At 36.5% G+C, this 25,604-nt stretch overlaps 1 protein-coding gene and 1 non-coding gene across 2 annotated transcripts; both read left to right on the top strand.

Moving 5' to 3' along the window:
* The first annotated feature begins 1,340 nt into the window (after window positions 1-1,340).
* Window positions 1,341-17,084, top strand: LOC144437390 (N(6)-adenosine-methyltransferase catalytic subunit METTL3-like). Its single transcript, XM_078126318.1, has 15 exons — window positions 1,341-1,528; window positions 3,197-3,381; window positions 4,165-4,238; window positions 4,776-4,842; window positions 6,917-6,987; window positions 7,484-7,601; window positions 8,472-8,559; window positions 9,041-9,123; window positions 9,353-9,389; window positions 9,934-9,989; window positions 10,693-10,815; window positions 12,882-13,069; window positions 13,766-13,913; window positions 14,882-15,060; window positions 15,943-17,084. The coding sequence occupies exons 1-15, from the start codon at window positions 1,420-1,422 to the stop codon at window positions 16,064-16,066; spliced, it is 1,650 nt and encodes a 549-aa protein (XP_077982444.1). The 5' UTR covers window positions 1,341-1,419; the 3' UTR covers window positions 16,067-17,084.
* Window positions 5,589-5,724, top strand: LOC144438356 (small nucleolar RNA SNORA11). Its single transcript, XR_013481053.1, has one exon. It is a non-coding gene; the product is annotated as a small nucleolar RNA SNORA11 (small nucleolar RNA).
* Window positions 17,085-25,604: the final 8,520 nt, after the last annotated feature.

The raw sequence follows: 25,604 nt of genomic DNA, 5'->3' as shown, positions 1-25,604 counted from the left end.
ACGATTGTAATCAACATGAAAACAATACCAGGGTTTAATACAATGGTTAAAAAACATTAGCACTTAATTTAGTAGACTGTCTAAAAAAGCAAGCTGTTCCATTTGACACTTTCTAACAATACTTTTGAACTAGTAAGTGTCGCTAAAAAGGCTTTGTTGTACCTTTTTACAGCTGGTTCGACATCCCGTATCATATCAGGCTCAAGAAATTCTTCGAATTTTACACTGTTTCGCTTGGAGGGTCTGTATCTCCATGTACTACTTTAAAAAAAAAAATATGTATGCTAGACTGGTTGCCTAGGCTAAGCAATTAACATAAGTGCATAATTAGGCCAAAGAATGTGGATACTGTTCGGTACGAATACGTTAATCAACTTCTAAAGTACAATGCAACATTAATTCAAATATGTTACGGATCAAAAATAATTATTTATTAAAAACATGTAAAAGGGCATGATAGACCACATATCCAACAGCTCTCGATCCACGTTTCCGTCTACAAAAGAAAATAGTTCGTCTCATAACATTCTCTGACTACCATGCACACTCTACTCTATTTAACCAACTTAATATTCTTGACATCTATTAACTTTGTAAACTTCAGACTTGCATGTTCATCTACGACCTCAAACCATACTCGCTTTACACACACTCTTGACCATTACATCACAAACCAGTTGTCCCATAGCTATCCAACTAGTGCTAACAACAGTGATAACTTTCCAATCCCTAAGGTTAACCAATAACCTCTCAATTAGTCAACACAACTTCAAGTACGCATCTATTAAAACCTGGAACTATTTACCCATGTTTGTAAGAACGATAAACAATAGACATAACTTTAACAAAAACTTATCTTCTGAGGGAATAACCTTCATCTTTTGTCTCTTTTAATTTGCCACTGTAATTTTAATTCTATATGGTAGAACTTGTATTTGTTACCTGTTCTTATTTCACTATTTTTTTTCCGTTATTTTAATAAGCTTCCATTTACTTTTGCCACCAACATATCTCTTTGTTTACTAAAAATTGCAATTTTGTTAACGTTGTTGTTGTGAAACTCGTACCACTGCCAGCCCAAATTTGTATTTATTATCTGCATGTACGGTCCATGGACATTGATTAGTCCACCCTCAACAGAAATGTTCTTCCCGTTGCTTTCAAAGTTCGTGTATATATTTGCCTTTTCTTTTCTGGTGGAATAAATTTCAATTCAATTCAATATATGTTATGATCTTTGTGTCGTGTGTGACAGGACAGTCTGTGTGTTGTGGGTTTACGCGTGCATGCATCCGAAGTATACCAAGCCCACAATGCATCATTCAACATGGCAGCGCCCATGGTGTAGTTGTAGTTGTAGTTGAAGCGTGTATGATCCAATTTTTGCCACCTTAAACAGTTCTTGTTGACAGATTCAAGATGTCTGATACGTGGAGTGATATTGTAGCTCTCAAAAAGAAACAAGAGAGTCTTAGAGAGCGTATGCAAAGAAGGAAACGGGAGCGACAGGCTCTCGGCGCCAGTGCAGGTAAGACTGGAAAGAGAGACAAAACAGAGACTAGACATTGATAATGATATAAAGCTACTTCATTGTTGTTATTACACATCGTAAAAATCAAAAGATCTTTGATGCTCGCCGTCAGCTCTGTCCTCTTCAGAGTGTCAATGGAAAGTATATCCATTATATTTGAAAGTGTACATGTCTTGGACTGATTATGTTACGCCAGCGAATAAATTCAGAGACAAATTTGGAGTAGCCAAAACTCCCATATCCACATGGATTCCAGGCTAAAATTTGAGCGGTTATTGTCTGTGACCATGGATGTATCGTCTCTAATACATCCACACTGTGAATAAACAGAGTGAAGTTCATTTAAAAGGAGAGTACAACAGTAGCTGGTTTGAGGGGAGGGAGTGGATTCAAAAGTCGATCATTGGGTGAATTTTAATCAAAGGTAATCTAGTATCGTTACGATTTATACCTTCACCCACAGAGTTAGAACCACAGGCTGGTCATCCAGACTAAATCAAAGGAGACTGTGGAACCCCAATACACAACTTATCATAACGGCGGGGGGGGGGGGGGATATTACTAGTAGGTCAGCCAAGTATTTTATATCACATTTCTCAACAATTCCGTGTTTGACACAACTTCAGTTAAAGGCCCATGATTAGATCCCTGAAACTCACATTAAGTGTTATCTGTAAGTGGATCCGAGTCATCCCATTAGGATTGAATAGGATCATCTTTCTGTTCTGAATCCAATATATCTATAGCTCAATGAGACGACAAGTATTACTCACAACTAACAGTCAATCATATTTTAAATTTTAGTCCAATCCTGAATTCATATACAATTCCAAAAAATTGGCAAAATGAGCCTTTATTAGCATGGAATTTAATCAAAATAAAAGTAATGATATTGATGCACAATTTAAGTCCCATCCCAATGCTATCATAGCACTACATGTACATTCGTTATCCCGGACCAATAATGGCTCAACAGCCCTGTATATATTTTTTTTAGTCCTTTGGGAGTATCCAATCCAATGCATGCAGTGTGTAGGCTGCAGCAACTGTATGTGAACAGTATGGTAGAAAGGTAGCACTATGAATGATAAAACCAAGCAACGAAATACATACTCTTTCATCTGTACATTGAATATTGCAAACATGAACCCAGGTTATACACGTGAATGATAACTCTCAATTCTTACTCAATTGTGATTTGAATAAGTATGATATTCTTGGTTGTGAAAATACAGGAATAGAAAAAGTAACTGTGTATGTCTAATTTATTGTCAGCTGTCAGTTGTAGTCTAAATCAAGTTTACAAGGGGGATTCATTGTGGTTGATGTCACAAATCAGGCCAGTGTTAGGGGGTCAAACCTATTCCTATTGCAATCCTAACCCTACCTCATACTCCCTAGCTTTGATAAATCTGTACATGTATGTCAATCAACTGTATTGTAATCCTGCTTAAGTCTTTTTCGGTTGAGCAAATGTTAGATGGCTGATGTTGATATGTGATAATTGATTTCCATGGATGAATAGACTATATCACCTCATAAATGTGGTTGTCTAAAGGTAGATACAATGATTAGTAATCTATGTGCCCTGCTAACTTTGATATACTGTCTCGTTCAGGTTTTAAAAAATTCATTATTTATTTTTATCCTATTTGTTTACCACAGAAGAAACTCCAGCACCTTCCCAATCAGGACCATCTTCACGAAGTAGTAGTCCAGTTACTGTACAACCTACTGTTGACTTAGCGTACATCGATCCTGAAATTGAGAAGAAGTTGTTAGAAGTATTGTGTGATCATGCATTAATGTTGCCAACAGATTCACCTTCTTTACAGGCAACAGTTACAAAGGTAGGTGTATGTACAACAGTTTGTGTGGCAGTGTCTGTATAGGGTTAGGGAGGAAGGGGGTTGATTTAGGTGTTGTAGATTACCACTTAGCTCTTTTAAGATATGGAGTTCTGTTACATATATGTTATTTTGTTCATGGCTTTATGTATCAATTGCCATTCATTTGGATCAGTAGCCATGACAGTGTCACACACATTTTAGCCCTCACTTTGCCAAATCTGGGACATTCTTGTGATCCTTACATTCAAAATAGCAAGAACATCAGTAATCCGAATATGGCATATGGCTGTGGACTTTGAAGTGAACGAATCAGGTCTCTTAACATGATAATGCCAAGTTATAGTTATCATGTTAGTCTAACAGGCAGGGGGATTCTTGTCATATACACAGTGAAGCCTTTAGTAGACACCCAGCCGGGCCGTAATCACTCTTTGTACCATCATGTGTATTTGATCTTGAGGCAGACTTTGGACTTGTGTTACAAACTTGACAGAGGCTGAAGACTCTTAACTTGGCATCGTATCCAAATCATGCAATATTATGTAGAAAACAATCCAACAATGAGAGGAATAACGTCAGTTAAAGTCATTTTTCTGGAAATTAATGATTAATCTTTGCAGATCCTAATATTGATTCATACATATAGTCATGATACATTAGCTCTGGATGTTATACGCTGCAGGGTTTCGACACGTCTTCTCACCTCTGCTATGGTTCAAGAAGTGTCGAGCAGATATATATCCAGAGCTATACATATATATGTTTGCATGTTGTTATCAACAGGCATTGAATAAAGAAGTATCGCAGGGCACAGTAGAGAGTATTCTACAGAAGTTTTCAGCTCAAGAACTTATTGAGTAAGTACATTGAATTACATTTGATAAAAGTACTGGCCACTGATAAAAGCAATGCAGTCCACAGGGTTCCTCAATGAGACTATGAAAGCCAAGCCAGAAATTTAGGGATGCCTAACCAGCATACTTATCATTGCAGTGAGTGTTAGTGACACACCACTTTCCCTTGGGTCCTAGTACATGTTCCTTCACTGTTACAGGAACTCGGATGAGTGTTCAAGTTCATGTTGTCTGTAATAATGTAATATTTTGGTCTAAAATTTGATCTTCTAAAAACCTGTAATGGTCTAAAATGGGGCATCGCATTTTGTTTAAAATTGATCTAAAATGGAGTCTCTTGAATGTACATTGTATATTGGTTGCATACTCCTACCAGAGGTGGTCACTGGTACCACCATACCACCCACAGGTGTAAAGTATAGAGTACAGTTATGGTAGTATTTTTTACTTTGTTACTGGTCGGCTAGTTAGTAGACAAACAAAGCAATCATGGTGTGAAAAGTACTGATTTATATAAAATTTTCATTTTTTGATATCCAGGATCAAAGATGGCGGAACACCAGACGGACAAACCTGTGTACTTGTAACATCAGCTGAACATTCTAAGGTAAAAGTAAATAGAAAACCGTCCTCGTCACCAACATTTTGCATTTCCCAAATTATACCAAAACCAAAACTATATAACAACTTTTTAACCTTTAGTGGCCACACTCGTACCCTTTTTCAGCCATCTCAGATTGGTAATTGTAAGATTGTTTATTTTCTAAGATTTCCCATTTACTAACAAAAGTAAATTAATGAGAAATATGGTTTGTTAGTCAATCATTATACTTTTTGTGATATGAAATTGATTTATTTTCAAACTTTTACCTATGGTAGGCCGGAAACAAGACTTTGCATAATGTATGTAATGTTGTAACCTACAGACTAGGCTCTCTAACTTGACATATTGGGTTGCGAGTGTCCTTTTCAATCAAGATAGCCAAGTCTCTGGGCTAGTAATGTGGCAATGGCTGCATAATTAGACATTGTACATGTTAAATGGTTATCTTATCCGTAAATTGTGCAGAAACAGGTTGAAATTATAATTGCCGTTGAGGGCATTGATTTTTGGGTGTGGACCCAAAATAAAATTGATTTGATTTTGTGTACCATATCATGTATACAGCTACAAAAAAAATACATTAACCTAGAGGGGGTTCAATAATGTTCAGGGTTTACGATATTACAAGTAAACTAATTTAACTAACAAAACATTTTCAAAAAAAAAATGTACTAGTTGCAGAGAGTGTAGCTTTAATGGAAATATAAAGTGTCTATGTTCAACATTGTAGTGTAAACTTGACATTAACCATGGTACTTATCAGAGCAGGCATTCAAAGAATTGAGATGTCTGTTTACAAAGTACCGTACAGTAATACTTTGTGCTATATTTTCCTGCCAAGAATTATTGAGATGATATTCTTGGTCTCAGAAAGAGCACACATTCTGTCATCATTTCAAATATTTATTGCATTTACACTACTGTTTATCATACCACATGCAAGCCAAAGTAAAATCCAATGCCAGCCTTCAGGCGTAAACTATATTAGGGTAGTAGTATGTACTGCTGTTCATTTTACAATGAAATTCAAATGACCGAAGTGAAAGGAATAGACACAACTATGATTTTCAAGATAAACTCAATTGCCTGATAAGACCCCTGTATATAAACAATTACACTCTTTGGAAAGTCCAATTCAAACAATCAACACCAAGTGTGGTATCTGATAACAGGAAGTTGTAAAATAGATGTCTTGTGTTCAATCTCAGTCTAAGGTTCAATCCATTGTATTGCAAGATTGTTTATAAAAATAGTGTTTCTAGTAAGGTCAACTTCACTCATGTCTAGATATTGGAATCGTTGTATCTTATGACTGCCTGTTATTAGATACCACACATGATGCATTGATTTTTTTTAATTGAACTTTCCAAAAAGTGTAATTGTAATGGGTCTTCTTATCAATTGAGTTTATCTATGAAATCACAGTTGTGTCCATTCCTTTCACACTGGTCATTTTAGTTTCATTTTACCAAAGTATATGAACCAGTATTTTCATAGAGTAAGACCTAGATGAAATGTAAAAGAAATACAAATTTAAAATCCGAAAAAATAATGAAAAGAGTATGGTATACATGTACTGTCAAGAGGAAGAAACGTAGCAGTAGTAATCTAACTTTTGTCTAATTAAGCTGTTGTTGCAATATGTTCATATAAGCTATGGTGTGGATGTTAGTTTAATTATACTCACAGTAGGGTGGCATTTCTGATGACTTCCAATCCATAAACTTGCCCTGTACATTTTGGGGACTTCCAATGTTTACACTATCTTGATTACAGGGTGATTATAATTTTATATCCACACAACAGATGCACCGCTAGCACCCACTAGTGTAATCTACCACATTGCACAAAAATATTTTTAGTTTGTATCTATCTTACAAATCTTAGTAAGCTGAAACCTTTATTGCCACTGTAGTAGCTTATGTCAAGATGCTGCAATAATAAAGGAACATCAGTGAACAGCAATCATAGTAAGCACTTTTATTCAATCCATGGTGGTTTGTAATACTCATCTTTGATCTCTCCTTCTCTTTCATTTGACTTTTCTCTGCTGGTATATGATGTGTTTGGTATACAGTTGACTGCCGTGTCCAACCAACTAAATGAGAAAGATAAACCATCTGGATCTAGGAAAAGGAAGAGAGAACAGTAAGTATTATGAGTTTAAAGACTTAGTTTGGAACAGGACTCAAATACAGGTGGAGAATCAGTTGTCTGGTAGAGCTTTTAATGAAAGTTGGCCTAGAACAAGACAGTTGTCTAGGTTGATTTCATGGTCCAGCTGATACGATATCACTAATGCAAAAATCTGGGGTAATCAGCTAGAGAATCATGTTGAACAAAATCTGTGTCATGATGCTAGCCAAACTCTTAACTTGAATGCATTCTGAAATGTATGATACACAGTGGAAATCAAACAGAACCAAGGTGAAATTATAGAAACCTTTCCAGATCCTGGTTGAACAAACACAACAACTTTACCGAGAGCTTGTAGAGAGGATACCATCTTTGAGAATTGAAATAGTACTTGTTTAGATTTGTATGTTAGATTTGCAGCCTCAAATTTGCAACTAAACTGAAATCTTGCTTTGTTACATAAATCTATGTATGACCAATCTGTGGTATGTTTTTAATTGACTTTCAGTGATTCACCAACTAAGAATGAACCATCAGTCAAACTAGTTACTAGACAAGTCTCTACAGAAGCTGAGGCTGACAGTGTAGAAAGTCTTCTATCAATGCCGTCTATCAAAGAACAAGAAGTAAGTACAAAAATATCATCAAACTGTAATGTCTTGGTTTAGACTCGGCTTTGCCAGTTCACTCCAAGACAGATTATCAGTGGCGAATCACCGTTTTTATAAATTATGCTAATTCCATTACTCATGAGTAAAGATTATCAGACAGGCACTTAGAATATCATCCAGTGCATTGTATTTTTGGAAACACTATTTTTGCATTCCGATTCATGTGAGGTTTTAATGGTCATTTTAATAGTAATAATATGAACCTCCCTTGTGAAGATTGGTGAGATTTTTAGTAATCTCTAGGGATGATTGCACAATGTTGCACAAGCTCAGTAAACAAACTTTTTTCCCTTAGGACAAAACCCCCTCCCCCATAACAAACATTCATAAGTGCGACATTGACACGTTTATATAGGATGTAAACCATGATGAAAATTGTAGCGGTCACACCGCTACTGTTGATGCAATGTAAAATTTGGAAAACATATTACCGGAAACCCAGCACTGTGTATCACATTAGAAGTAAATTTTAATCAACTTATCAACATCCCTGTAGTAAATATAGAACCTGTTATAGTTGAAGGCGTGAAAGTTTGCGAAATTTGGTTAGTAGTGGTGTTCAGCAATCATACTGATAACAGTCCCCCTCCCCCAAAAACATTCATTTATTGACCTTGTGTGACATTGTGCGATTATCCCTTATGTAATCGGTGTTATTCCAGATAAACATTCAATTAAAAATTGTTTTGAAAAAATGGACAACCCATTTGTTTCATTTTTTGGAATTTCTAATCTTGACTTCGTAAATATGGATTTACAGTTTGGTCATTTTTCAAATTTTGTGTTCTTGATATTAATTTTTTTGTTTTTTATCTTTAAATATAGACAAAGAAGATGGGTGAGGAGATCTTTGATTTGTTGAGTAAACCAACTGCTAAGGAGCAATCAGTGGTTGAAAAGTTTAAATCACAAGGTAAGGTGTACTTTTTTGTTTCTTTGCCAAAAACATTCCTGTATTGTAGTGAAATACATACAACCAGTAACACTATGTTAAAGGGGAATACAATTCCAGGTAATGAAATCATTTTCATAACTTTGGGTTCTGGTGGGTCATTTCATCATTTTTTTTTTTACATCACTACGGCTTGTAATTTGAGAGAAATATCAAGTTGATGTTGTAATGTGACCTGTTTGGGTAATTTTTGCTGTGGATAGAAATAATGAAATAACTCTTCTGAACCCAAAATTATGAAAATGCTTTATTTCCCGGAGTGGCTTTCCCTTTAGGTGATTTCACTGTTAGTCTGTAAGTTACACCTTGTCAGGACACCGTCATTCATCATCTAACCCCTTTCACATCTATACTGACTAGAGAATTTCTACAACTAAGGATAATGATTTATACTAATTTTTTTCAAGAAAGGAATGTCAACTTTTTTGATTTTTTATTGTAGGAAATCAACTGAAGGAATTTTGTCCCCATGGAACCAAGGAAGAATGTATGAAGATGATCAACAAAGACATACCATGTGATAAGGTAAGTCAATACCCTAATGTCTTAACAATCTGATGTAACATGCCTGTATTTGATTTTATGTAATTTGTAGCAAAACATGTTGTGTGAGATATGAAAAACTCTGCATCACCTAATCGACACTCTGTAGTCACTCTGGTTTGGTAGTAACACTATCACACCACACAGTGACACTGTAATTCTTTACTGACTTATATAAAACACAACTTATTTATTTTTTCTCACCTTTCAGCTTCACTTTAGAAGAATAATCAACAAACATACAGATGGTGAGTTTGAATCTTAAATATCGTATTTCCTATCTCAACTTTTTAATGAGAAAATCATTTACACATATGTGGACATAGTCACTGGTTACTTTGAAAGATAATCAATCAATCAATCAACGAATTTGTATACTATGTAATGTTCTATGGTGCTGAACAGGAACAATAGTAGATTGATGTAAAAAGTTAGAAAGCTCTTGCAAACAGATGTGTCTTGATATAATTCTTGAAATTATAGATAGTTAATGACGAATGAAGTTCAAGTTGTATACTGTTCCATAAGACTAGTGCTGCTTGTGAGAATGCATGCTCACCATATGACTTTGTATTACAATGGGGTTATGAAGTAGAGTTTTGTTGTTTGAGTGAAGTGAATGAGTTACTGGTTTACTGTTAATCAAGTCAGCGATGTAACCCAGGAGTAGTGTTAATGAGTGTTTTAGTCCTGTAAATGTACAAGTAGAGACAGTCATCACAAAAAAAGAAGAGAATATGACAAAGTCTTAAAATAATTACTGCAATTCTCTCTCTTTCTCTTGTTTTACAGAGTCTTTGGGGGATTGTTCATTCTTGAATACTTGTTTTCACATGGACACATGCAAGGTAAGGAACCAGGTTCACTCTAAGGTTTTTTTGAGTTTAACAAACGAGAGTATGTCTTGATTAATAGCATGGGTAGTCATTGGGATAGATCTTGAAAATCCAAATTGCTTGCGGAATTATTTATTAGACATCTGTGGTTTGATTTGTCAGAGTTAAATGCAAAACTTGAGCAGATATTCAATTGGAAGTAGTTATGACAGAGAAGGAAAGCAAAATGTACATTACTGATTATGCAAATTACAAGGACATGAAGAAAAACAGAGAAGAGAAGGGGCTGGTTTAAAGTTTCAAATAATTCAATTATGATGTTTGATGAAAGAGAAAGTGTGCCATGTATATAAGCATTGTTTTAAAGGCCCATAATTCAATCCCATGATACCAGTGCCATGCAAGCATGACCGCCTATATTTAGGGTATAATTACATAATACAGAAACCTGGTCATTAATCGTTCAACCAGGGCAATATTTATTGTACACAAAAAAACCCCTAAAAAGTTGAGAAAAACAGGATATTAAAGGTGATCAGTATGACCATAAGGATTTGATGGAATCATTCATTTGTTCAAGACCAGCTTTTCCTACGTCCCTGCCTCTACTAATTGACTGTTTTCCTCTATCAGTCGACTGTTTTCCTATCTCAGATTTTATTCCTAATCTGATATGATCGTTTAGTAATCCACCAATGTTTCATTTTATCCCCAGTATGTACATTATGAAATAGATTTCCAGAGAGTGCCAGGTCACCAGCAACAACAGAGTAAATCTGACATTGCAGATATAGGTAAAGGATCAGAAGATAATAAAGTTATACTCTACCCATCACAGGTTAGTTTTAGTAATAACGTTATACTCTACACACCACAGGTTAGTTTTAGTAATAATGTTATACTCTACCCACCACAGGTTAGTTTTAGTAATTACGTTATACTCTACCCACCACAGGTTAGTTTTAGTAATAATGTTATACTCTACCCACCACAGGTTAGTTTTAGTAATAAAGTTATACTCAACCCACCACAGGTTAGTTTTAGTAATAAAGTTATACTCTACCCATCACAGGTTAGTTTTAGTAATAACGTTATACTCTACACACCACAGGTTAGTTTTAGTAATAAAGTTATACTCTACACACCACAGGTTAGTTTTAGTAATAATGTTATACTCTACACACCACAGGTTAGTTTTAGTAATAATGTTATACTCTACACACCACAGGTTAGTTTTAGTAATAAAGTTATACTCTACACACCACAGGTTAGTTTTAGTAATAATGTTATACTCTACCCACCACAGGTTAGTTTTAGTAATTACGTTTTACTCTACCCACCACAGGTTAGTTTTAGTAATAATGTTATACTCTACCCACCACAGGTTAGTTTTAGTAATAAAGTTATACTCAACCCACCACAGGTTAGTTTTAGTAATTACGTTATACTCTACCCACCACAGGTTAGTTTTAGTAATAACGTTATACTCTACCCACCACAGGTTAGTTTTAGTAATAACGTTATACTCTACCCACCACAGGTTAGTTTTAGTAATAACGTTATACTCTACCCACCACAGGTTAGTTTTAGTAATAAAGTTATACTCTACCCACCACAGGTTAGTTTTAGTAATAACGTTATACTCTACCCACCACAGGTTAGTTTTAGTAATAACGTTATACTCTACCCACCACAGGTTAGTTTTAGTAATAACGTTATACTCTACCCATCACAGGTTCGTTTTAGTAATAAAGTTATACTCTACCCACCACAGGTTAGTTTTAGTAATAACGTTATACTCTACCCACCACAGGTTAGTTTTAGTAATAACGTTATACTCTACCCACCACAGGTTAGTTTTAGTAATAACGTTATACTCTACACACCACAGGTTAGTTTTAATAATAAAGTTATACTCTACCCACCACAGGTTAGTTTTAGTAATAACGTTATACTCTACCCACCACAGGTTAGTTTTAGTAATAAAGTTATACTCTACCCACCACAGGTTAGTTTTAGTAATAATGTTATACTCTACCCACCACAGGTTAGTTTTAGTAATAATGTTATACTCTACCCACCACAGGTTAGTTTTAGTAATAAAGTTATACTCTACCCACCACAGGTTAGTTTTAGTAATAAAGTTATACTCTACCCATCACAGGTTAGTTTTAGTAATAACGTTATACTCTACCCACCACAGGTTAGTTTTAGTAATAAAGTTATACTCTACCCACCACAGGTTAGTTTTAGTAATAATGTTATACTCTACCCACCACAGGTTAGTTTTAGTAATAATGTTATACTCTACCCACCACAGGTTAGTTTTAGTAATAAAGTTATACTCTACCCACCACAGGTTAGTTTTAGTAATAAAGTTATACTCTACCCATCACAGGTTAGTTTTAGTAATAACGTTATACTCTACCCATCACAGGTTAGTTTTAGTAATAATGTTATACTCTACACACCACAGGTTAGTTTTAGTAATAAAGTTATACTCTACACACCACAGGTTAGTTTTAGTAATAATGTTATACTCTACACACCACAGGTTAGTTTTAGTAATAAAGTTATACTCTACCCACCACAGGTTAGTTTTAGTAATAATGTTATACTCTACACACCACAGGTTAGTTGTAATACAACCTAGATCACTGTTATGTGTAAAGTACAGTCTATGCTACATCATTATACACAGAGACCATTTGGAAAACAACGGAAAACATATTTACCTGAACTAGATATGCACACATGAAAAAAAATATAATAAAATAAAATAAAAAATCTACCTACCCACCTATTTTAAAATTGTCCGTAATCGGAACTACACATTTTTTTTTTTTAGGCCTTAGCGTGTGTACTTTATACTGACTATTTGCTTCCATAATCTATATCTTGTAGTGGATCCAGTGTGACCTGAGGTCATTATACATGCCAGTACTGGGTAAATTTTCCGTTGTCATGGCAGACCCACCATGGGATATTCACATGGAATTACCCTATGGAACTATGCAGGATGATGAAATGAGACATTTGGATGTACCAAGCTTACAAGATGAAGGGTTTATTTTCCTGTGGGTCACTGGAAGGTAGGCGAATTTCTGTCATCTTCAGAAAAGATTCTCAATGAACAACCCCCTCTATTGGTGTGTGATGATGTTTTAACTGAATCGAGTGGCTGGACGTGATGAAGCACAACGATCGATTACATTGTGGTCTCATCAACAGCTTATACCACGACATTGTCAGGGGCTTTCACCTGAGGGATTCAATCAAGGGCTGGCTGACAGTTTACTTAATATTTTAAATGCAACTTCTCCCCATAGATAGCATTTATTTGCATAGCTTGTAGACTAAAATCATATTGCAACACTGTGTCACATACAGATATCATACATGTACACAATTTTGCTTATATGTGTATATTCAACAGAACTATGAACTTTCAGTTTGTTCACCATTTCTCACCATCATGTGTGACTGTCTAGTCATGTTGTTCAGGCATCCCAGAAGAGACGGGTTCACACACCATCCCAGAGACAAACAAGTTTCACAAATATAGCCAGTTTGCACCATGCTGAATGGAGTCAGTCAGTGAATAAAGTCCTGCCACTATCTTTACCTGAGACCCTAATCATAACAAATGGTACTTTTGTGATGTTGTTGTAACTAAATTACTCCCTTCACATTTTAGTAGTATTTTTAGCTGCTTACATGTATATTGTTCTGTATAGGAGATCAATGCAAACACATATGGTAAATTCTGCTGCTTTATTTGGTTTCAGAGCCATGGAGCTTGGGAGAGAGTGTCTGAAATTATGGGGATATCGGAGATGTGATGAATTGATTTGGGTGAAAACCAACCAACTTCAGAGACTTATACGAACTGGAAGAACTGGCCATTGGTTGAACCATGGCAAAGAACACTGTCTGGTGAGTTAAAATGAGAAAAGATTGATGCAGACAGACAGACAGACAGACAGACAGATGCATCCACATGCACACGCACACATGCATGCATGACCATAACATAGCCTCCCTCATGGAAGGTAAAAACAGTAACACTTTCAACAGACTTGATCCACTCACCCGGCTGGAATGTGAAATTATATGCTAAACGACAGTACAGACAGAGAGCCATTTAAAGGGCCATTGGCCATCTTGAGACAGTGGTTTTATCTAAGATGTAAACACTAACAGAGAACTCATCTAGTGTCATATTCATTCATATCAATTTGATCCTTAAATGGAGTATAACACCTCCATATATATGGAGTCATGATGGCCAAATGCTGAGAGTGACCCAATCTGTAGGTTGCTGGTTCAAGCCAAGCCACCATCATTTTGTTTGTGAATGTCTAGTGTCCCTGGGTATGATTTGAGCCATATTTGTGCCCCAGTCAACCCAACTGTATCATTGGGGACCTGGTAGTATAGAGGTTGCAATGTCACATGGATGCTTTAATCCTATGCACTTATAAAGGCTGCAATGGATTGTATGCTCCCCAGGGAGTTGAGGAAAATATAGAGGGCCACTGTGTCATTATAGGTCCATACCAGAGGTAATACTTGTGTTTTGTACACAGTGTGGGAAAGTGTTATATATATGAAAGACTAACACTATTATAGTTATACAACATTGTCAGGTTTATATGTTTATGTGTTTTTGTCTACAATCCTGATGTCAGTTACAATTTGTTAGTTCACCCAAAAAACATGTCAACGAAGCATTTGTTCAGGCTGATTAGATGCAGTGTTACGGTTACAAGTGACGATTCGCGATTGAACACATTTAAAAAAGTAAAATACCATGCAATTCTTTATATGAATTAAGAATAACACATAAAAACATTCAGATCTGGCCCATGTGCACTTTAACTTGAAGTTTATTTCTTTCATAGGTTGGAATCAAAGGGAATGCAACAGCCTACAATCGTGGTTTAGATTGTGATGTGTTAGTTGCTGAAGTAAGAGAAACCAGTCATAAACCTGATGAAATATATGGACTTATAGAAAGGTTATCTCCCGGCACTCGTAAAATTGAACTGTTTGGCAGACCTCATAATGTACAACCAAACTGGTGAGTTTGTAAAAAAAAATGTATTTGTGTTCAGCCTTTGATGATGACACAGTAGTTGTGTATCTCACTCTCACTCCTGAATGGTTCAAATAAAATATTTGTCTTGTATGTGAAGCTATGAATTTTCAAAAATTATGCCAGTTATTGACGATGTAAAAGTAACTTTCTGATTTGTCAACACATTGCAGGAGTAATGGTCGTGTAAGTTGTAACAAATCTCTTTATTGGGCAATACATTGTTGACTGCCACATTAGCTTAGTGAGGGTGTGCTTCATACATGAAAAACCAACTGTTGTTTTCAGGGGTTCAGAATGGAGTTGAGATCCTAGATAATTCATGAAGTGAACAAATGATTGGTATTCCTCTCCATAGACCCTCCACTAACACCGTCGGTGGAGGATCTATGGTCCTATCAGCATATGGTAATATTGACTGTTATGCCATCCCTGCATAGCCTTGCAACTAGTCTTGTTTGCCCGACTAGTGGCTATACATTTATACATGTGTAAATGTCTTTGTAATTGTAAGGCTTGTGAAGTACGCCTCGAGCAGCAAAACCTCATAAGTTGTGTAACTCCGACAGCCAGTTGGTACACCTTTTTTATGTTCATTTTCATAAGAATAGGGCCACCATCCATCATTCAACAATAAAGAGCATAAGTAATATTAATTTTTCGAGCACAACAAATATAATAGAAATTACAAAGATAATAGCATCTTATCTATGAGTAATAAAAACAGACAAATGAAAACTTGTAAGTTGATTGCTGGTTGAAAGTAAAGTTATTAGCTAGAGTATGGTTTGAGCAATGATAGGTACACCCTATTACTCATAAGCAAAGTGTCCATCGTCTTTGACGTGTTTGTATTATTCCTGACAGGATTACATTGGGAAATCAGGTGGATGGTGTACATCTCTTAGATCCTGAAGTTGTAGAAAGATTTAAGAAGAGGTACCCTGATGGCAACTGTATGAAACCACCATCAAACTACAAACCATCATAAAGAAGTCTCAGAAATTAGCTATATTCAACATATGTTATCTTTATCATCCATTTCTACAGTACACAGATAAAATGTATCAGGTGTGAGAGGACTGTGTCAAGCCTGGTACAGGTATGATCAACAGGGCTTGTGCAGGCATATTACTAGTGATTCTGGTCTGCCTCAGGCCTGATGGGTCAGAGCTGTGGCAGGCCTGCTGGGACATGCCTGTGGGAGACCTGTCTTGTTAGGCCTGATCTGACAGGCCTGATGGGATATGCCTGTGTCTTGGCAGCAGTGGAGTGACACAGCATATCTTACAGTTTAAGTGGCCAACATATATACTAAAGCAAGGTCAAAAAAATACTTTCTTCTCCCATTTGGGATGTACATTTATTTCAGCTAAGCCTGCCATCACAGCATTTTATTAGTGCCAAGTTGTATATCCTACTAAGACCATGGCTCCTTTTGTGGTGATCACTTGATGATGTTCATTATACAACTTCATCTCCATCTCTTATTTTCACATAAACATTGTCAGGGGCAACATGGTATTATGAATCTTATAGAACCCTTGAAGAGAAGGAAGAATTTGGTAACATTTATACGGTTCCTTATACTTCATCATTTTTGTTGCAAGTGTTTTAACCCAGAATTGAACTCTCTGTCCAGAAGCTGACCTTTCACCATCACCACACATCCTTTAGGATCAAGCTGTTAGAAGGAACTTGTAAGATATTTCATTGAAACACTGTTCAAGTGTCTACACCCATATTATCAGAGGAAAATTGTCTACTTAGATGGATCTTGTTTTATATGTCAATATCTTGCATTAAGTATAGCTGCTTATATAATAGGTTCAACTAACATCACTGAATGTTAGTACACACTACTATGTATGGTGTATTATGAATTTACAGAGATTGCCAGCTTATCCTAGGCTTATCATAGGTCCACATTTTAGATATCAGTTGTAAGTATATTAGTGTTCGGTTCTATGTCTTTGAACATAGAAAAATTGTTGTGCTGTTAGGTTTTTTTACTGGTATTGTCTCACAGTTATTTTGAGAATAAAAATATACATAAAATGAACATTTCCTTTTCATTGAGAAGAAAAAAAACAGACAGACAGACAGACAGACAGACAGACAGACAGAAACTGGGTAAGAGCAGCACAATTACCTTTTGTTTATAACAACAGCCAGCAACAGGCTAGCATGAACAAGTGGAACTTGTTACAAACAGGGAAAGTTAACAAATGACTTGGGTAGAAAAAAAAACACTTGGCACAGTGTGTTAGCCGTAGGAGACTTGTATTACATTTCATGGTTTGATTAGAACAGTTTTTTGGCCTTTCCTTGTTTACATGAAATGCCAGGGGAACTTCAAATGTATTTGTGAATGTACGAGATGTAAAATGTCCCCAAAGTGTTCTTATCAAATGATGGAAAATCTTAATACATGTCTCTGTACTTCCAATGTGTTGTGTATTATCAAACCTATCTATTTGTTTATTTTCACTGTTTGTAAAATGTTAGCCTGTTGTTTGCTGTATATAACTTTTTGGCATCACTGAACTATGGTAACTTCTCGTAAGGTGTGTGTGTGTGTGTGTGTGTGTGTGGCTCTATCACTAAAGCAAAACAATATTTTCCTCCGTTTTCAAACACCCTTAGCACATTTATTACAGTTTTAAGCTACACTTTCCAACCAGCGACTGACAAACATTTACAAATGGAACTAGTTACAGACAGGTAACGTAAGTAAATGAATCGAATTAAAGACATGTGGCACGAAATGTTATAACTACAAAGACTCACATTACGTTTCATGACGTCACTTGATAACAGTTCAATGACCTCTTTACAGAATAGCTCACATTCTAAGTCGAATGTCAAGTTTCCCAGGCCATGTACATGGAAAGAGGCAGGCCATAAAACTGTTCTTATCAAACCGTGAAATGTAATACAGATCTCTGTAGTTCATACATGCCGTTAGTACCAAGTGTTATTAATCCAATTCAGTTTTTAACTCTCCCTGATTGTAACAAGTTCCTCTTGTAAATAGTTGTCTGTCGCTGGCTGTAATTCCCCTCCGGGCCTACTTTTCGCTTTCCCTAGTATAACAGCACACGTATGGTATGTGTGTTTAATTAGAATACAATATTGATATAAGATTTAATAAGTTATTTTCATTAATACACAATATATCATATCTTATTTATTTGCAGCTCCGAGTGACATTACTCTATGATCATGCAATATAAATTTGATTTATGGGTTTGTTTGAGGGAAGGAAGTTATTAATTAATGTACAGGTAATTTGATTTCACACTCGTTATAGCCACACGTACACGGTTTAGTCAGCAGCTACAAATTAGTAAAGGGTAGTATTGTACGTGTTTCACTCCAAATTCGATGATCATTTTCCTGGATTCCATTTGTATGAAGTTGAATGATTAAATAATGATTGCATTTTAAATGTCAAACAAGATGACTTTTATCTGCCAGTAATACAATATATAAGCTAATAAGCTTATGCAAACGCTAAAGGGCCATATGAATGAAACTTTAATATGTTTTTCTAATGTGAAACTACATACATACATACATACATACAGACACACACACACACACAGACAGAGAGAGAGACATACATACATACATACATACATACATGCATGCATACATACATACATACATACATACATACATACATACATACATACATACATACATACATACATACATACAGACAGACAGACAGACAATAACACAACTTGTTTTGCTCATAGTTTAGGGGTTTTTGCAATGTGTGATACATGCATACATACATACATACATACAGACAGACAGACAGGCAGACAGACAGACATACATACAGACAGACAGACAGACACAGACAGACAGACATACATACATACATACATACATACAACTTTTGTTTTGCTCATAGTTTAGGGTTTTTTGCAATGTGTGATAAACAAGACTTGGTCTACATATCTCCCGCTGTTGTAGACCATAGCAACGGTAACTCATTGACTCACCCTTATCTTCACTTTGTTTGCCAATCACTTTTTCCATTGACATCCGTGACCCGTGAATACAATAAATTAACGACAACATTGTCGTATAGAATTACTATAAAAGAAACAACGTTCTAGGACCTTGAAATTCAGTTAGCAATGAATAGGTTTTATCACTACTAACTGAATTTTCCGGTCCCTAGACACCCTTTATGTTCTATACTTGATACATTACTGACAATATTGATATTATCAATAATTTAATACAGCCTCAAACATATCAAGCGTTACAAGTATTTGTGATTTTGCCCCCAAAAATGAAGAAGGACCTCAAGGGGAATGGAATTATTAGAACTAAAATATTCATCTTTATTTCCATATACTTATCATCCTGTCCCATTAAAAACTAATAGTAATAATGATACTTAAAAAAAAACTGAAAGCAATCTGTGTCCTGCTAAAGGTCTCTTGATGTGGGCAATCACACGGCACTACTATGCTATGGTGCCAGGATGGCGGGAATCTCGCTCTTATAATTGTGCTTGTACCATTCTTAGACCTTAATCGTTTTCGTTTTGTATCATACTTATGTTATGCCACAGAATATGGAGTTCATATCGTGATCGTTCGACGTCACGATAACGCATGTCTAAGTACTAGTGATTGGTTCATAGCAGTGCTCTAAATATGCAAAGTCGCCTTTTCCTTAATTTTCCTAGATTTCGCATACATATCATTATGTTTAATTAAAAAAATGGCGATTTACTTATAGCCTTTTCCTCAACTCAACTCGTAGCCTAAAGACCCTGTCAATGTTCACCTTTCGACTTTCCGTATTTTCCTTGGCTGGACGGAGCAAAATACTGGGGTATACTATCTTGTAATATCTATTTGCTCTGAGAAGGAAAAGTGGAAATATACGAAAGAGAACAAGGCCTACAGACTGGATTTCGACATAATAAAACTATCATTTTACTGGATTTTTAAATATCTGGAAGTATACGTCAGACTCAACATACCAATATCAAAAGTAGGGATTAAGCTTACGTATAGGAAAGACAACAGATGTGAAGGAAGTTAAGATTTTGTTGTTGTTGTTGTTACCATCGGAAAGTGGTTTACATTGAAGGAAAGTGGAAGGATTGATAGGAACGAAATGAGAGAGAGAGAGAGAGAGAGAGAGAGAGAGAGAGAGAGAGAGAGAGAGAGAGAGAGAGAGAGAGAGAGAGAGAGAGAGAGAGAGAGGGGGGGGGGTAGGGGGAGGGAGGAAGGTAGGGAGGATATATCTAGATGGACACAGACTGACAGACAGACAGTCAGACAGACAGACAGACGTAGAACAAGACAGGGTACAGACGGACACAGATAGACAGGCAGATCAGACAGACAGTCATAGACAGAGCGATTGGACATAATATCAAACAGTGTTTGTACATTTTCTTCAAAAAGGGTGCCATTTTATCATCCTCAACGAGCAACTTTCCAATCATATCTAGTACAGTTTCTTATCTGCATTTCGTGCTTGTCACGTAATGTAATAGTTCACAGAATGTTATCGCTAGTCTATGAGGACAGAGTTTCAAAACTATCACACACGTAATCATCTTTACAGACAATCATTGCTGCATTCTGACAATACTATTTTTAGGATTTTCATGTTCTTGGAAGCCATATGTATAATTTACCCGACTTGATAACATTTCGTATTTACGGAGTGTCATTTTCGTGTAAACAGTTTAAAAAAATTAACGTCGTTTTTGCGTGAATGCCAACGAATAAAACACGTCATAAGATATTGATACGAGATTACGAAATAACACTCTGACATAATGAAGAATTTAGCTTTAGGCCTGCCATTATCAAAACACGAAAGCAGATCTTATAAACAAATATGAATGAATACTTTTCATATCCCCTTAACTATAAAGCACAGTCAAATGTATACAAAATATTGTGTGTGTGTGTGTGTGTGTGTGTGTGTGTGTGTGTGTGTGTGATAAGAGGCTTTGATTCAAGAGTCTATTGAGTTGAAAACAAATGTCTTTGTGTCGGCAGGTCTAGAGGCTATGTGTAGCTTCGAATCACTTATCACGTCTAGCTCAATGAGGCCCTGATATAAAATTTCAAAATTCAAATTAAGCCAACCACACAGTCATTAACATCATGCCCTTGTTTATCAATCACGAACTTCTGCAGTGTCATTTGGATAGCAGCATAGACCCTAGTGTCTATCTAGATGATAGCAGTTACTGCGCAGAAACACCATATTGTCCAAATATGGTGTATTAGTTTGTCATATCAGGATGCTGCTTATGCATTCTTTAAATCATTCTAACAGTCGTGGTTTACTGATATGCATAAACAACAACTTTTGGTTTACTGATTTGCATAAACAACAACTTTTGGTTTACTGATTTGCATAAACAACAACTTTTGGTTTACTGATTTGCATAAACAACAACTTTTGGTTTACTGATTTGCATAAACAACAACTTTTGGTTTACTGATTTGCATAAACAACAACTTTTGGTTCATGAGTTCTCATTCAGCTAGATGGGTTGAAGAGAGATGTTGAGTTCGGAGCCAAGTATAGCCTTTAGACCTCTAGCAGGTTGCCATATGATAAAACCGATAATATGTTAATCCGCATTTTTTTTTCAAATAACAAGGAAACAATACAAAAACAAAACAAACAAGGTAAAAGTTACAATTTCTACGATTTCCCAGAATATTCAACAAAATATAATACCTCGCACCGTGACCATCTTTTACTCTAATCAAATACATTTCATCTTCTTTTAGGCAACAATCTTGCGTAAGACGGTTATTTTTTATCCCTCGAAGAATTGTTCATGAATTAAATTAGCTTAATTCAAAATGGCCGCAAGGAATATGTAAATTATGTAACATGGGTAATCAAAAACGCTGAAATGATATCAAAAGAAGGGCATTAACATTGTAGCACTCCCCATGTGGTCGCTTTAAGATGTTATTAGAGATTGATTTGGTAAAGGGTTTCTCGAATCAGAACTCATATTTTGTGTGACGTGTATACTGTGCCTTCACTTCACTTCATTCTATATATTGACGAGCTAACTGGATTTTGCGAATCGTAGCTTGTTTTGTCTTCAAGATGGCAAGCAATTCTACCGATGCTTCCAAACTCGACATTGAGTTCATCACCGCTGGTGTAGTCGGACCCATAGGTTTTCTCGGCAACTCCATCGTCTGTTTGGTATTTCTTGGGGTACGGTCGTTCCGACAAAAGTGTAATTTTCTGATCATCAACCAAGCGGCGATCGACCTCGTCACATCGTTTCTCTTGATGGCGATACGTTTTTCTACGCCCTATATCACCGTTCCGAAGACGGGGCTTTATGGTGAACTGGTCTGTAAGTTGTGGATTCTAAGGTTTCCACTGTGGTGCTCGTTCGCAGCTTCAACATTCAACCTGGTGGCTTTGTCATTCGAACGATATTACGCAGTCGTATACCCGTTGAAGTACACATTTGTCTTTAGCAGACGTCGTACCAAAATCATAGCTATTTCGATGTGGTTCTGCAGTCCCGCCGTTCAAGTCTTTTACGCCATTTTCAACCAAGGTAACGGATACAACGGCGAATGTGCCCATCGCTCCTGGCCGAGTCTGCAGCTTCAGAAACTGGTTGGTTCCCTTACTTTCTTAGTTGAATATGGACTACCTGTGATATCTATGATATTAATATACAGCAAGATTATCTTTGTGCTGCAGCGGCAAACGAAACAACTGCACCCTGCTCCTAACCCACCAAACGTGGAAAATGACGGACTTGCCGGCAATATCGTACCAAATGAGATCCCGAGAAGGAAAGCAGCGTTCTCGAAACTTTCTGTAAAGCGAAATTTGACCGTAACCTCCTGTATGATTTTCGTCGTGTACATTATATGCTGGTCGCCTAACCAATTTACGTGGCTGCTCTACAATTTTGGCGGTCATGTGGATGTTGGCGGAAGTTTCTACAACTTCAGCATCATCATGGCATATTGCAACTCGTGCGTTAATCCGTTTATTTACACGTTCAAGTATCGAAAGTTCCAGGAAGCGTTGAGGTCACTTTTTTGTCCATGTGTCTCCGTTATCCCTGTAGCAGCGGTCGATGCAGATGACCCCAACGTAAGCGGTACTACAGTGGCCACGGTTTTCTAACCTATTGTTCCTCTGAGTGGACATAGCAACCCACTCCCAGGGGGCACTCACACAGTAGCTTACATACTCCATACATATATACTGTGGTTTCCACCTCCTGTTCGACTTATATATGTAAACTTTTAACCCTTGGTTTATTTGTATGTAGAGGGTTGGACATAAACGTCTAAGGATTGACCCCCTCTTTGAAGGCACATACGACCTTTGCCCATATATTTTGGACAACTTGGTTTTAAAAGCTGCCGATTTCCACATTGATACGACACTTTTGCACAACGCTGTTTCCAAGTTGCAAACTATAACATTTTGCCAGCCTATTGAGTCCCATTTTCTGACTGAATGTAGACATATCACTCATAGTTTCTGAAATGTAGAGTTTTTACCTCTAGCTAATTTTCTGGTAGAGTTTGTGCTTGTAGTTTGAATCCACCACCTGGGTACACCTGTACCCACTTCTCAGTCAAGTATTTGTTACCCCGGCATAACAATTTTTCGATATAATAATTGTACACTTTTTCTCACATGACCGACAATTTACTGTAACAGTACAATTCTGCGAATACTTTAATCATAACAGTTGTTTATCAAAAGGTCAGAATTTCACATAAAAGCCACCACTTCTGATAGAATGACTAAACGGGGGCACAGTGTAAAACTTTGTGGTTCTTCTTAATGCTGGGGGGGGGGGGGGGGTTCACCACGAAATATTTTTTATATCATTCTATTTTAGCTGCACTATCTGCAACTGGAACGCTTATTTGGTACAATAACTTATTTGTACTTGTACACCGTGAACACTGAGTCACATTAGATTAGTAACATTGTTAGCAGTAGACGTAGCTTTCAGCTCGTGCTTTACAAATTATTCAAAATCGTAATATTATAGGAAGGAGCATAAAAGATATAACCTCGAGTCCAACACCCCCCCCACCCCAACAAAAGGCTTGAATGTAATCTCTTTTATTGCAAAATTATTGAGATTTCAGTTTTTGTGATTGGAGGAGGGGAGGGAGAGGGGAGGGTGAATAATTTCCATGACGATGCAGGGTGACGCAAACTGATAATGCCATTAATCATTATAGTTTAAAGATCTTAATTATACATATCACGTGTAAGGACAATTTTGGCGGGGAAGTTGCCAATTTGGCGGCAGATATCTGACACTGCTTGTCATTAAAGACGTTTTAATGAACTGTGGCTTTGATGAATGACAACATCTTATGTATCGAACAAAGAAACCGGAAACGAAAAAAAAATGGATGAGAAAAGTGTTCTTCTTTTGTGCCTAGGTTTTATGTTGTTGTCATCCCCTCAGGTGTATTCATGAGTACTTCAATTTTTAGCTCTGTAAAGTAAGTTTCTGTGATTGCGATGCCCGTGTGTGTGTGTGTGTGTGTGTGTGCGTGCGTGCGTGCGTGTGTGTGTGGGTGTGTCTGTCTGTCTGTCTGTCTGTCTGTCTGTCTGTCTGTCTGTGTCTGTTTACCCGTCCGTCCGTTTGTCAGTCAGTCAGTCAGTTTGTCTAGTCTGTCCGTCCGTCCGTCCGTCCGCCTGTCTGCCTGTCTGTCTGTCTGTCTGTCTGTCTGTCTGTCTGTCTGTTTGATTGATTATCTTAAATACCTGGCCCAGTTCAAATAAAAATTTGTACTAGCATAGTCTTTCATATAATTGAAACATTGCGCTTACCACTTGTTCCGATTATGATATTACCAGATTATTGCAATGTGTATATTGTAGTTGTTTTTTTAAGTTGGGTGATCATAATGATAAGCTTTACAAATTGTTCGGTAACGAATATCTTGAAAAATCTTATTACAAGAAAATATTTTTTATAATTAGTTGACGCGTACGTAGCTTTTACAAATTATTTAATCTCTTAATACTATATACAGTCATAATACCGTGCAGCTTTTCTGTTTTATACAACCCCCGGCCGGATACAACCACGCAGAAACCAGCAAGAAACTACACATGCCACATGTTTTGCTACATTTAAATGCATTGTAACTCCATGCAGACATTCTGGCGCCAATGTTTTCCTTAGTATCTAACACCCGATGAAGGGCGCGTAAAATGTCCTTTGCGGTGTTCGATGTCTGTATGGTGACCTGCATTTCACTTCGACACAATGTAGCAAGAAACTGTATTCATTCAATCTTGTTATCTTGAAGTTTGGCATGTGCAGGTTCTTATTGCATAATTGGTCACTGCCTGGTTGTATCAAACAGAAAAGCTGCACAGTATTGTGAAATTGACTGTATAGGATTGAAATGTAAAAGAAATAGCCTCGAGTCTTAAGAACCTTGTACACAATTCCCTTCAAAGATATTGAGATTTCATTGTTTGGTACT

This window comes from Glandiceps talaboti, chromosome 7 (assembly GCF_964340395.1).
Source record: "Glandiceps talaboti chromosome 7, keGlaTala1.1, whole genome shotgun sequence".
Taxonomy (NCBI): domain Eukaryota; kingdom Metazoa; phylum Hemichordata; class Enteropneusta; family Spengelidae; genus Glandiceps; species Glandiceps talaboti.
Note: the sequence above shows the minus strand (reverse complement) of the source record. Positions and strands in the feature narration are given on the sequence as shown.

What these genes read in the sequence shown, in the direction of transcription:
- LOC144437390 (XM_078126318.1), top strand. Translation starts at nt 1,420, where the DNA reads ATGTCTGATACGTGGAGTGATATTGTAGCTCTCAAAAAGAAACAAGAG. An exon ending in TACAGGCAACAGTTACAAAG is followed by an intron (nt 3,382 to 4,164) that starts GTAGGTGTATGT and finishes TGTTATCAACAG; the next exon opens with GCATTGAATAAAGAAGTATC. An exon ending in TCAGCTCAAGAACTTATTGA is followed by an intron (nt 4,239 to 4,775) that starts GTAAGTACATTG and finishes TTTGATATCCAG; the next exon opens with GATCAAAGATGGCGGAACAC.